Source organism: Perca flavescens, chromosome 21 (assembly GCF_004354835.1).
Source record: "Perca flavescens isolate YP-PL-M2 chromosome 21, PFLA_1.0, whole genome shotgun sequence".
In the NCBI taxonomy this organism is placed as follows: domain Eukaryota; kingdom Metazoa; phylum Chordata; class Actinopteri; order Perciformes; family Percidae; genus Perca; species Perca flavescens.
In genome coordinates, this window is record NC_041351.1 from 10,183,247 (window position 1) to 10,197,111 (window position 13,865).

The following is a 13,865-nucleotide window of genomic DNA, read 5'->3' on the forward strand; positions in this document are numbered from 1 at the left end:
AGACCACAACAGAGATCCCAATAAATCCTGCATCATTAGCGTCACCTGGTGGTTTAAGTTTATAAATGCACCCACACGTTCAATGTTGGCATGTAGGAGGCAGTGTATCCATATCAATGAGATGGACTCGGATTCCTTCTTGCAGCTGCAGCCTTGAAACCCTGGGTTACTTGCTTCTGAGTGTGTGTGTGTGTGTGTGTGTGTGTGTGTGTGTGTTTGTGTGCGCACATGCTTTATCTAGCTGCCATATCCATCCTCCTGTAATAAGTAGAAAGAGCAGCTGTGGAGTCTCCCCTCCCCTTCCACAACCCACCCTGGCACACAGAGCAGAGGTTGGTAGGGTCACTTTGTCCTTGAAAGCTTTGGATGCTCTGAAGGACAGCATTTCTAGATAAAGACAACTCAATTTAGTGTGTGTGTGTGTGTGTGTGTTTTTTTCCTTTTGTTACTACTCCTAATAAACTCACATTCACCATACAAAATCTACTCCAACGCAGTCTACTACTACGCAGAGAGGATATAAACAAATCTATAAATGACATGGAAAAACATCCAAAAGATATATTTTGTAGAAAACAGACTTAAAAAAAAGTGGCACTTAATACTTCCATTTACAAACGATAAATGTCATTACATTACAAAGATAATTACACGTCCTTCATTTTAGGATGAACTGAAGGGTAGGAGGGATGTGGAGGCATGGTGAGCAACAGCAGACAGAGTGTATGTGGAGATTATTAATCAGTAGGTCCCTGCGGTGTGCTTCTTAATGAATATCATTCAATCATAACATTGAATGCTAAATGAATGTTAATTTCTTGATGTGCATATTATATGCCAACATCCTGACTGTCAAACCTTTGTTAAACTGTTTCAAAGTACTTCAGTTTATTTAATTATCCCGAGACACCAGATGGATGGCATTTGTTACACAAGACAATGCATGAAAGTAAAATCAGTTTACTCACCTTCCTCTACTCTTTCCACTTTTACTTGTAATCTCAACTGCTATGATGCAGTAAACTCCACCCATCTGGCGTTCCAATCAAGTTAAAACAAAACGCAAGGACTTAACTAGGACAGCTTTTTAACCTAGATTTGGTCAAAGCATCTGCAGTTATTCTGTAGATATCTTTACTTGGAATTCTGTATGCACTGTACATACAGTAGTGTTTACCCATGGGTTAGCCAAAGATACTGGACATATTGGAGGTACATGAAAACCAACAAAATTTGATCATATCCAAAGTCCAAAGAATAAGAATAATGAGTTAGGGCATCATATTGAGGATTTAGCAGTCTGTTCGGTGTTTCCACAACAAGGGCACCTCTTCAGCAAAGTTGAATTTCTTGTAACTTTAAGGGTGCATTTTATTCTGTCAATATCTCCATTAGACCTAAGAGGAATTTTATTTATTTGCCTAAGAGAAAAAGGACGTCTGTGGGGAGAGAAATATATTAACATCCAGCAAAAAGTCTGTATCTGTGGATTTTTGAATGACAGTCAGCACTCTTGTTTCCCATCTAGACTTAATGTATTGGCCAAGGAGTACAGCGTCACATGGCTGGTCTTTGGAGAGGTCCAGGAACTCTCTGTCCGGTAAATCTGCGCCCGGGTTTTAAACAGGCCAAAGCGAGCTGTGAAGAGAAAGAAATCCCGCCTGAAAGTGCGGGTGAAGAAGGCGTACAGGAAGGGGTTGGAGCAGGAGTTGATCGGGTAAAAGAGGACCAGCAGTATTTTAGCGTCTGAGACGGTGATGAGAGGGAGCTTGAGGGCGGCTGACACAGCAAAGAAGGAGATGGGAGCCAAGCAGACAAAGTCAGTGAAGATGAGGATGGCCATGCGTTGGGCGACGCAGGTTTCGGCGTGTGCCGGTGCTGATGAGGGGTTGCGGACGGTCAGGTAGATGCTGAGGTAACAGCCGCACACACAGAAAAAGGCCAGGATGTTGAGAAGGAGGAGAGACACCACATAGACCTGAGACACCAGATGATCCACGTCCATAGGGAGGCAGATACTCACCTGCGCCACAAAGAAATACAGACACACATATTCAAAATCACACAGTGTACAAGGGCCTTGAATGTACTTAATTTCCATGACATAACCTGGGACACAAAAAGCTAGACTGCACAGGTTCTGGACCAGTTAAACCTCAGCTAAAAGCCTCTCATACATACAAGTTCACATACATGACAAGTATTTTTAGTTTTACAGTTAAGTAACTTTCAATAAAAACACAGATTTGATATTGACATTTGATGATGTCACATTGGGGATCTAGAAATTAGTGACCATTTTTCACTTTCTTCTGGTCTTTTATGGACCAAACGATTAATCGATTAATTGATAAAACAATTGGCAGATTAATCACTAATGAAAATAACCCCTATATGCACTGAATGTTATCTTAGACATACAAAACATTACATTTGTAGTTTTGCATATTTTGGAGCATACATATGCATATAGTAAAGCATATATGTCAGTTTGTAGAATATTAAATATATTTTATATGTATATATAAAATATTACATTTCACTGTATTTTTATGACATTATGTGACAAATAATAAATTGATTGATTGATTGATTGATTGAATGAATGAGTTCATGCCACATTTTGCATCCACAATTACATCGACCTGAGCAAATTCTAAAAAGAAGCACTCACCTTTTCATAGCTGCTGATCCCGACTGTGGGCAGCAAAGCGGCAAGAGAGGAGAAAATCCAGCCTGCTGTCATGACAATACATGCATGTCTCAGGCGAAGTTTACGATCGAGCCGCAGGGCATTTGTGATTGTGTGCCAGCGCTCCAGTGTGATCGCTGTTAATGTGAACACTGACAGCTCACTGGCAAACACCTGTAATTGAAACAAACATGGACATTTATGAGTGTTGTTATTTATGTAGAGCTATCACGTGTATGCAATGAACTCAATGCATGCATACGCACCGTGAAGAAGCCTGCAGCACTGCAGCCCAGGCCCGTCTGCCAGTATATGGCGTAGCTGCAGTACTGGCTACGAGTGAGCATGTCCACAGATGCTATGATTAACAGGTAGATGCCCATGCAGAGGTCAGAAAAGGCCAAGTGGCACATCAGGAAGCGAGGAACAGTAAGTTTGCAGCGGCTGCCTGACAATGCAACGGTGGGGAAAAAAATGACAAAACAAATTCTTGGTACCCAAAAGTAAACAAGTATTAACATTCCTCTAGTTGATATTCTATCGTGAAAGAGAATAAAGCTTAGTTTAGCAGTTATGTGAAAAAACGTTTTCGGAAGAATTAATGGAAGTATAGAAATAAGCCTATAAGCAAAGACAAAAGCAAGGAACTGTAAAAATGAAGAAAATTAGAAAAGAAGGTAGAATGGAAGAAAGAACATAATGAAGGAAAGCAGACTGTAAAAAAGAGGTAAGGAGGTAACAAATGAGGGAAAGTAGGACAGGATGAAAGTTTGAGATTGTCCCATTTCATACCTAACAAGACAAGAAGTACCGCTGTGTTCCCCAGCAGCGCGAGGATAGAGATGATCCAGATGAGGACCCGTAGTGGGACGGAGGGCATGATGTCCTCACAGGGGTTAAAGGCATCTTGGGCTGGGCTGCAGGTGATGGAGGTGGAGTTGGAGCAGTAGTCTCTATGGAATTGACGGTTATTCTGAGCCTCGGGGTGAGAGCACAGGGTGTGCCAACTCGATCTACATACAAAAAAGTGCATGTAAACAAAATCTATGAGATGTTTTCAATACTAATACAGCATTCACTTTATTGACACAATGTTTTTCTATGAGCTTATGACAACAAAACCCTAAAAGATCAAGGCTATGTGGCCAATACTACAGTATTAGTTAGATATCAAGATATCAATAACAAAAATAAAACTTTGCTAAAATATATATAATATATACTCGTCCTGTATCTTCTCATCCAACTCTCGGAAAGAAATAAACATATTTTGATCTATTTCTTTAATAATAAGGTGTTCAGAAACCTTTTGACGATAATGCATGTGTACCTGTTCCTGCTTATGTTTTGCAGGAGGCAGCAGTGTGACGGATACGTCAGGTTGGCCTGGCGGAGTTTGGTGAAAAGCTCTAGAGGAGGAAGTTTTTTCAGATTGTGGGCGGCCTCTGCGATCAGCTCCTGGAGTCCACCGAGGATGTAGTCTGGCAGGGAGCTGAGGGCTGTGTGAGAAATGTCCCTGCAAAAACAAATACAAACAAGTTGGTATCTAACAGATACGTTACTGTCATAATTTCAGAATCCATGCCATGTTTAACATATGTCTTCTCGGTTTGCTATATGTATCAGGCATTTGACCAATAATCAGTTCATAAAAGCTATTATTATTATTATTAAATTACTATTATTAATTTTTCTTAGAACAAAAAAACCCTCCAGTTTTGCTTTGAATAAAACACTGAAACTCAAGTTTCCTGATAAGAAAGTTCACAGGAAGCGTGATTGATTATAGTGAGTGCTGAGATGTGGAGTCAACAGACACTACAGCAATGACAGCGCAAAACAAATACAAACTTTTCTGATTGCTACTTTAATAGAAATGTTGATTGGGGAATAAACCTGCTCTCAGTTTATTTTTACCTTAAATCTGGCATGTTTCTAAGTATTCTGAGCCTCCCCACAAATGCCACACTGTTTCTTGTTTTCTCCTAAGTGACGATAAGGAGGGTGAATCATGTAGGCAGTTACTGTTGGATGTCATGCTTACAGTACCACCAACTCACTGGAACCCACAAAGGCGTTGGGATTGATGTGAGTAAGCTGTGTGTTTCCTTTCAGATACCTAAGAGATAGGAAGAGACAAATTAAATATGTGAGCTGACTTTTCTTTTTTCTTTTTGTAAATCTTCTGTTTGTTATCGTGTCTCTGCCTGTGACTCACAATCTGTGCATCTTTGTGCCATTGAAGGCGTCACTTGCCACCTCCTTGATGCCATTTCTGTTGAGCCGTCTGTCATTAGAAAGAGAAGCCAAATTACAGTCATGCGGCTCCAACACAAACAATTCTCAACAATGAATTTCTCTGAAATATCAAAGCTAATGTTAGTGTGCGCATTTCTTTTGTTGTCAGTGACGAAAGTTGTATGAGTACACAGAAAACACTAAGTAAACTGTCTTTGTTATTATGTAAGACTTCCTTAGAGACCAAAGCTGTCGGCAGACTACATTAGTTGGAGAGATATGGCAGAATTTGTAATATTTCTCACAGAGAGTTAAATGAGAAGTATATTTCCCAATAGGTCTATCGTTTAAGTAAAAGTAATACTACAAAGTAAAAGTTGTCTATTAAGTTAAAGCCAAAGTAAAAACAGTATTATCAGCCAAATACACTTAAAGTGAAGAGGCAATATATATATATATATATATATATAATATAATATATAAAATATATAATATAATATATATATATATATATATATATATATATATATATATATATATATATATATATATATAATATAGCCGTAAGAGTGTGACAAATGCAGAAAATGGAGATAAGTAGAAGACAGGGTTCAGTAAAGAGGGCAGAGAGCATTTCAGGGAACATTCGTCATTGCGCATGTAATGCCCACTCGCAGCTGTGTGAGAGTGGTGCACGTGTTTCTAAAAAAGTGATGAATCCCTTACATGATGATAGTTTGAGTGCAGAGGCCTCTGAAGGCATTGGCGGGGACTCTCTCTATGTGTTTGTTATCTTGCAGGTCACTAAGCAGAACATACATCAAAAACCAATGATTAACAACAAATACTGAAAAGTACATAAATAGTTAGAAAAATAGCAAATATATGTACACTGCAAAATATCAGAAAAACATGCTACAGTCCCTTTAAATCCACTTCCTTTTTGAAGCTGGTAGATGTCAGATGGGAGACAGTTTAAAAATGGAGATTTTTAAAGGGTGGAGATGAGGGACAGATGGTTTGTATTTCTGATATTCTGTTCTGTAAGGGCTACTCATTGCGTAGGTTTTAACTGCAGTGTATGTGTTGGATTTCTTTTGGGCTTTTTCAATCTGTGTACATGCCTATATGTTCAAGTGCATGTGGGAATAATTGTGTTGGCATTAGGGCTGGGCAATATATCGATATTATATCGATATCGTGATATGAGACTAGATATCGTCTTAGATTTTGGATATCGTAATACCGTGATATGACATAAGTGGTGTCTTTTCCTGCTTTTAAAGGCTGCATTACAGTAAAGATATTATGATTATAGATATTATGTTCACATTACTGATGATTATTTATCTAAAATCTAAGTGTGAAGATATTTTGTTAGAGCACCAATTGTCAACCCTAGAATATTGCTGCAATATCGATATCGAGGTATTTGGTCAAGAATATCGTGATATCTGATTTTCTCCATATCGCCCAGCCCTAGTGGGCATTTGTAGTTCATTTGTATATTGTGTTGAGACGTACACTATAAAGCCGCGCGCCTTGGAGTGGATCTTGGTGAAGTTTGGAAACGTTCTTAGTCCGGAGTAGGAGATGAGCCTGTGATGTGCAGATTAACCACCAAATGTTATGACATTCACACTGTGTCTGCCTCTGAACAACAGATACTCTATACAGTGAGTCATAGTGATAAAATCAGACAATGTTACATTCAATGTAATAACAAACTGTAGATAAAAATTAGCAAGTGAAGAGATTCCAAGACAATTCAGAGAGAAGCTCAGGCGACAGAGAGATAAATCAAACAAACATTTAAAGAGCTCCTTGTTCCGAATAACAGTCCTTTCTTTTTGTTGGCAACAATTTAGTATTTGATGTTTTTGTAACAAATATATTCATTGCTGAAATGATGGATAAGTAATTTTGTGGAAAATGATGAGATGTAAAGTGTGACACTTGATTTCTCTTCCAGGGAATCCAAGCTAATAAAAAAATGAGGGCTCTGGTCGTGTGGGGGCCTGTCAGAAGTTGGCCAGTCACCCATGACCCATTTTGGATTGAAACTCAGCTTAAAAAACAGAAACTAAAGAAGAAAATCATCCTCCCCGCTGCACTCTCACTGAGTACTCACAGATACTGTAGTTTCACAATGTTCTTGAAAGCATCTGGATGGATGTGTCTCAGGTGTTTTGACCTTCTTATGGTTCTGAAAAAAAAACATATTGTCATGTACTCATGTAGTCTGGCTTAACAGATGATAGAGACACCACTGCCATTATCCGGACAGTTATACTTACATCTCACGGAGTTCAGGGAGATCAGAGAAAGCAAAAGCTCCTATACTCTCCAACGCAACATTCCCATCAATGGAGCTAAAGGAAACACAAATGTGTAAAGAAGGATACAACATACTGTATATATCAGCTCTCCACCACCCTGCCAAGCTTACTCCTCAGCTGTCGAGGTGATCACCTTTCTCAGAGTTTGCAGTTGTTCTTGTTCCTCAATAAAGACTAAACACTCAAGCACTTTGGATTAACTACATCACGAGCGGTGGCTTTTAGAAAACTGTATACTCACATTGCAATGAGCTGAGGGAGGCTGGCGAAGGCAAATGCACTGATGGTCTTCAGCATATCGTTCTCCAATATGGTGCTGAGGTTGGAGGAAGTTGGAAAAAAGGAAGAAGGTGAATCAAGGGATGTAAATTGTACAATTCTTTTCAACTTTATTTACAATTATGGCATGTTACCCAAATAAAATAGAAGAACAGGCGACATTTGTCATATCACATTTATTATAGTACTTTTGGGAGGATCACCACACTTAAAAAAACAATGCTAAGGCACAAGAAGGCCAAGCTTTTTTGTAATTAAAGAAAATGGGAACGTCATATAGGGCAAACAATTATATTTTCTAAGGTCCAAATTTATTGGAAGCACCACAACATGTCACAAAAACCAGGGATACATAATGAGGATAATTTGTGTCTCAATTCTGAGTGTGCAGTGGCACATTTTAAGCACAGACAAAAATCTTTTGCATGTAAATATATTATCCATTATATATTATTATAAAGACTAATTTAACTCAAGCAAACACCCCATCTGTTGCATGTTTGCTATTATACACACAGGCACACAATATAAAAGACAAATCAAGTTTGTAGCACACATTCCATACTTTATTTTTTGTTTCCCATTGGTTTTAGGGATTTCAGAATGAATTCAAACTCATGTAGAAATACTATAAATATGGGGGATAATTTCAATAATTTAGCGTTATCTAACATATCATGTTTGCTATTATCCATATGCACACAAAAAATGAATTTTTTCAGCACAAATATAATTCCATATTTTGGATTTCCATTAGTTTCAGGCATTCATGCACTGTGAATGTAGGGGATACTTTCAATACTCGTATTAAATACCTTCTTTTTTATTTTATTTAGAGGAATAACACCAAATCTTTACAGAGAAATTTGTCGATGAGGCCTGATCACTTCTCCCCTGTTTGGATGATCCACATATTGAGTGTTTTGACCTCCTCCGTTCATTATGTTCCACATCAGAGAATAAACATGAACGACAGACACTTACAGTTTACTGAGATGCTGCAGGCTGTTGAGGGCGCCCTGGGGAATCACTCTGATCTGTGTCTGCTTAACTTCCCTGTTGATACAAAACCAGCCACTCACATCAGCTCTCAGCGTTACTCTTCTTGCGGGAAATTAATCACTGAAGAGAAATCCTTAAAAAAAAAAGTCATTAGTGGCCATTTTTTGTTCTGTGGCAGGGGGGGGTCATTTCTACATTTTCAACTTTGTATTTGCATTGAATTATGAGGGAGGTCAGCGAGGCTATGACCAGTTACTCACTCATGTGTGGGGATTTTCTTTTCATGCAAGAAGCAAACTGTTTTGTGTACAGAATGTCTATAGAAAGACCCCAAGCTTATTTTGTATCTGGTAGTTGTAGCTCACATGTGAAATGGCTCTCCGTTGCTGCATACTTGCAAATATCCCCACTGTTCCTGAGCCTTGACCTTCGAGCAGAACAGAACAGTGTCTCTTGGGAATGGACGCTACTTCTGCCACAAAGTACGTCCTCGTCTGTGCGTTTGTGTTGGCTGTATCTGTGAGTCAGATTACGTCTGTACTTTGTTCAACAGTATGTCTAAGTGCATGTTTCTGCTTCAGGAGATCCTAATCTTTATGCTGACCCCAAGCCCAACCCCCACCGTTCCATCCCCTTCTCACTTCGGCCTTGAGATTCCTTCAAAACATTTCAATGGCCCAAACAGCAGGTCAGCGTTTACTCCACAACAGGTCAGTGTTTACTTTGTGCCTCATCCAGCTCTGTGTCAAAAACACGTCAACTACTCGCAGTACCTTTAATCAACACCTTTGGAGGCTAAAGCCACGCCATATTACTTGATACATTATTCATGTGGTGTCGAAATCATCAGAAAAATGTGTTCTCGATTGGGAAAATTCACGTTAAAGGAACACGCCAACTTATTGGGAATTTAGCTTATTCACAGTAACCCCCAGAGTTAGACAAGTCGATACATACCCTTCTCATCTCCGTGCGTGCTGTAATGCTGTCTGACGGCTCCGGCGGCATCAGGCCAGCACAGATCATGCAGGTGAATGGTTCCAGCAATCCTACTGCTCCGAATAAGTGACAAAATAACACCAACATGTTCCTATTTACATGTTGTGATTTATAGAGTCACAGCATGTACAAAAAACAACGTAACATGAGACACAGCCATCTTCTAACAGTAAACAAACCGGGAACTGCAGGCGGAAGAATATAGTACTTGGGTGGAGTGATATGCTCGCAGCAAGCCTGTCTGAGAATATAGTTCCCAGTTTGTTTACTGTTAGAAGATGGCCGTGTCTCATGTTACGTTGTTTTTTGTACACGCTGTGACTATACAAATCACAACATGTAAATAGGAACATGTTGGCGTTATTTTGTCACTTTTGTCATAATTCGGAGCAGTAGGCTAGTTGGAACCAGTTACCTGCAGGATCTGTGCTAGGCTAAGCTAATGCTGGAACCGTCAGACAGCGTTACAGCACGCACGGAGATGAGAAGGGTATGTATCGACTTGTCTTGCTCTGGGGGTTACGGTGAATAAGCTAAATTCCCAATAAGTTGGCGTGTTCCTTTAAAACCCCTCGAGTCAAAACAACAACTCAGAAAAGTCGGCGAATATTTGGTACACGACTTGCCATATTATGCAGAAACATGCTGGACAAAAGTTCATGTTGGGTTGATAGTAAGAAACCTTTTGTCAGCCCAATTCATTCACATATTATCAATGTTTTGCTCACATGTAATTTGTAGTGTAGCATTAGGTTGTAACCATTAGATATTGTCCACGTCAAACTCAAAATAAATGCTGGAAACAGCTATCAACGTTATTCTGTACAGAGACAGGAGTGGTATCATGCTTCTCATCTAACACTTAGCAAGAAAGCAAATAAGCCAACATGTTGAACTTTTACTTTAGACATGAAAAGATGAATTCATAAGCAATAAAATGCACCTTGCTAAATTTAATACACTCAGGGGTTTTGCTGCTACATCCTCACCTGGGCTAACCTGACGAGCCAGATAGTTTGTTACACAGAACCATAAGCTGTCATAGAAAACTGTTTGGAAAAAGGCAGGCACCTGGCCCGTGGTTGGATGAACCATCTGTCTGTCATGTCTGCCATTGTTGTTTTGAAAAACAGTTCCTCACCTGACACTGATTGGTGAGGTGTAAGCTGGTAGTTCAGACACAAAAACGTTGCTCGGCACCCGGATAGCTCAGTTGGTAGAGCGGCACCCAGATACAGTATAGAGGTTTACGCCTCAACACAGCGGGCCAGGGTTCGACTCTGACCTGCAGCCCTTTGCTGCATGTCATTCCCCCCTCTTTCTCCCCTTTCATGTCTTCAGCTGTCTTATCAAAACAAAGGCTGAAAATGCCCCAAAAAAATAATCCTTAAAAAAAAACATAAACGCATTACTTTATCATGGCCTTTGCTGATTCAATTTTGTCCATTCTTTATAAAATACAACTACAACAATTAATACTAAAAAAGAAAACCCACAAATTCACAAAAAAGCATCTAAATAAAAGAATGAGTCAAAAGAAGAAATGTTTTGACATAACGCTCCATAAAAGCTTCTCCTGTGGTTTTCTGTACAGTTGCCAACAAGAAGAACACTGTAAGCAACATTGTTGTTACATTAGCATTGCAGGAATTTCCAAAGAATTTCTCTCAGACGTGAAACAACTGTGCAGCAAGCAAGTTAAATGAAAACATCTACAATGGCTGCGGTATCGGCCTCCCAACATTGCTGCAGATATTGTTATATTCAGTTATATAAGTGTGCATCCACTTGTATGTAGGCTATGTGTGTATCTGTACTCACAGGCATTGGGTGTTACTGGAGATGTTGGAGGGAATCTCGGTGACCCTGAAGCCCAGCTGGTGGCAGAAGTGCACGGTTCGTTTGGCCACGCCAGTCTCAACTCCAGGTTTAATATCCATCTCAGGGCCAGGCGCCGATGCCACTCCCGTCTTTATCATCACAATCATTAGCAGGATCAGAATCATCACCATCATCATTGCAGTCTATGTCCACAGTCCAGGTTGTTGTATTTTAGGTTTTCACTTTTCAAATCTCCTTGTAATTATTACTTTGTTTCTTCCCACTCGTCTTCCCACTTTTGTCTCTATTTTCCGGTCTCTCTCTGTTCCACGTGGTGTTTTGTATGCATGCAGGCCTTCCAGAGCCCACACTCCAGATTTGACATTAATGGTTATGCCCGTTTGTCCGTCTATCCACTCTTGGTTCACCGGAAGGTCGAAGAGAGAAGAAGCATGAGGCGTTTTATGCTTTCTGCCATGCAGTTGTGAATAATGGGGGCGTGTGAAAAGCTTTATGGGTGTATGAGGATGTAGGAGGTCCCTGCTGGGTTGTGTGTGCTTGTGCAAAAAGCACCACTGCAATTCACAGATCTTGATAGGATGCTGTGATGAAGACAATTCTTTCAAGCTTTTACAAATTACATGCTTTAGTCTGTCCGAAAATGTCCACGTTATTGGGTTGCTATTTCATTTACGGATGACAGTGTGTTTCTCTCTCATTAAGATTTTTAAATTCTGATGAAATTAATTAACACAGATATGTGCCAGACTGCAAATTGGTTTAAGGTAAATAAGCTGTTTCTTAATATCAAGAAAACTAACTTTATCTTTTTGTGGCTAAGAACAAGAATGATTGCAGGGATAAGGCAAAGATAAACATGGATGGTGTACCCATCAATCAAGTCTCTCTAGTTTTTTAGGTGTTCTTGTAGACGACAAGCTTAGCTGAAAGAAACTATTGACTCTCAAAGAAATAAGCAAAGTGGGTACCATAGTTAGCCATAAGAATCATCTTACCCTTTATTATAGTTTCTTATCCATATCCTTCTTATGGTAACATTGTGTGGGCCAATACATTTACCACAACAATACATTTACCACTATTTCTTCTAGTTTCAGGCAGCCATCTGCCTCATTGGTTTTTAAATTGAAAATTATTTCTATTTGACATCAATAGGATCCAAATTTCTGAATTTGTGTATAAAGCAATCCATAAGATTGAAAGCTTTCCTAACATTTTCTAGAAATATTTTCAGTTAGATTCAGATTTTAATTCTTACCAGATTAGACAGTCAAGCCACCTACATGTTCCCATTGTTAAAACCCGACTTGTGATCACAACATTTCTTTTTCAAACACTCAGTGCACAATTATGAAAAAAAAACATCCATGCTGTTTTGAGTGATATACAGGTTTCTGAATGTGTCCTGCCTTCAGTCTCCGGGTGAGCTGTTCAAAATCGGCACGGCTTTTTACGTCACTAGCTGAAATGAGGTGGCTAACCGTAGCATGCTAGCTCATTCTGAATGGCAAAACACTGCTACAAAACTTAGTCTCCCGGCTAATCCTGCCTTGTGTTACTGAAGTTGTAGAAAGAAACAGCTAGATGACGTGATCCTTACCTAGCTACTGCACATGTGCGACTGCCAACAAAGATGTTACAGCAGTGAGATGTCTCACTCTGTAGCTAAAACAGAGACCTGAACAAAGGGTGAAAAGAGGAGCTGCAGCAATGTGCAGTACAACAAAAATATGGTGTTTTTTGAAAATTAAACCATGTAAACCTATTCTGGTACAACCTCAAAATACAATTATGAACCTGAAAATGAGCATAATATGGCCACTTTAATGCAAATTCCTTGTAAATTTTAGGCTAACGTTACTTACTTGGCAATAAACCCTTTTCTGATTCTGATTCTAAAAAAGATGAAAAACTGAATATACATCAACTTAAAAATCTGAGAAGTGAAATCACTTACCTCACTGCTGAGCAAGGAAGTTTGTTTGACTTAACTGTTTTTTTGTGGAGCCCTGAAACTGACAACATGCAGTAAAAGATTAATGTTGACAAGCTAACGCTAACAAAGAGGTGGCTAGCTAACAAGAAGCTTTTTAGTTTAGTTTGTTTGACATTGTAAGAAAAAGACTTCGAATTACAGACATCTCTAAATATAAAATATTAAGGATTACACATTGAAATGCATTACTTATCTAAATTGTGGTGTCTATGAACGACCATGTGGGCCACCAGCTTGCCCGGCAAATTGTTACAAGAGTTTATTATGCAATAGGAGACCGGGTTGTATTATGCTAAATAACTCGATGCGATACAGGAGTACACCTACGCATTAAAGTCCACATTTTAGAATGATTTATCGACATTGACCTGACTCCCTGAATAAGCAGAGGCAGCGGCCAACTCCGTCTCTCTGCTGAGCAGTTAAACTGTATTTCACACTATTTTTATCTATTTATTTCCGGTGCATAAGTAAATCT

General features: G+C 39.3%; 1 protein-coding gene across 1 annotated transcript; it reads right to left on the reverse strand.

The window, feature by feature from the left end:
* Positions 1–546: 546 nt before the first annotated feature.
* Positions 547–11,868, reverse strand: fshr (follicle stimulating hormone receptor). Its single transcript, XM_028566890.1, has 14 exons — positions 11,371–11,868; positions 8,533–8,604; positions 7,511–7,585; positions 7,228–7,302; positions 7,062–7,136; positions 6,455–6,529; positions 5,657–5,734; positions 4,911–4,979; positions 4,737–4,811; positions 4,023–4,208; positions 3,485–3,705; positions 2,959–3,140; positions 2,675–2,866; positions 547–2,023 (listed from the first exon to the last, which is right to left on the reverse strand). Exons 1-14 carry the CDS (start codon positions 11,565–11,567, stop codon positions 1,505–1,507), a joined length of 2,091 nt encoding a protein of 696 aa, XP_028422691.1. The 5' UTR covers positions 11,568–11,868; the 3' UTR covers positions 547–1,504.
* Positions 11,869–13,865: the final 1,997 nt, after the last annotated feature.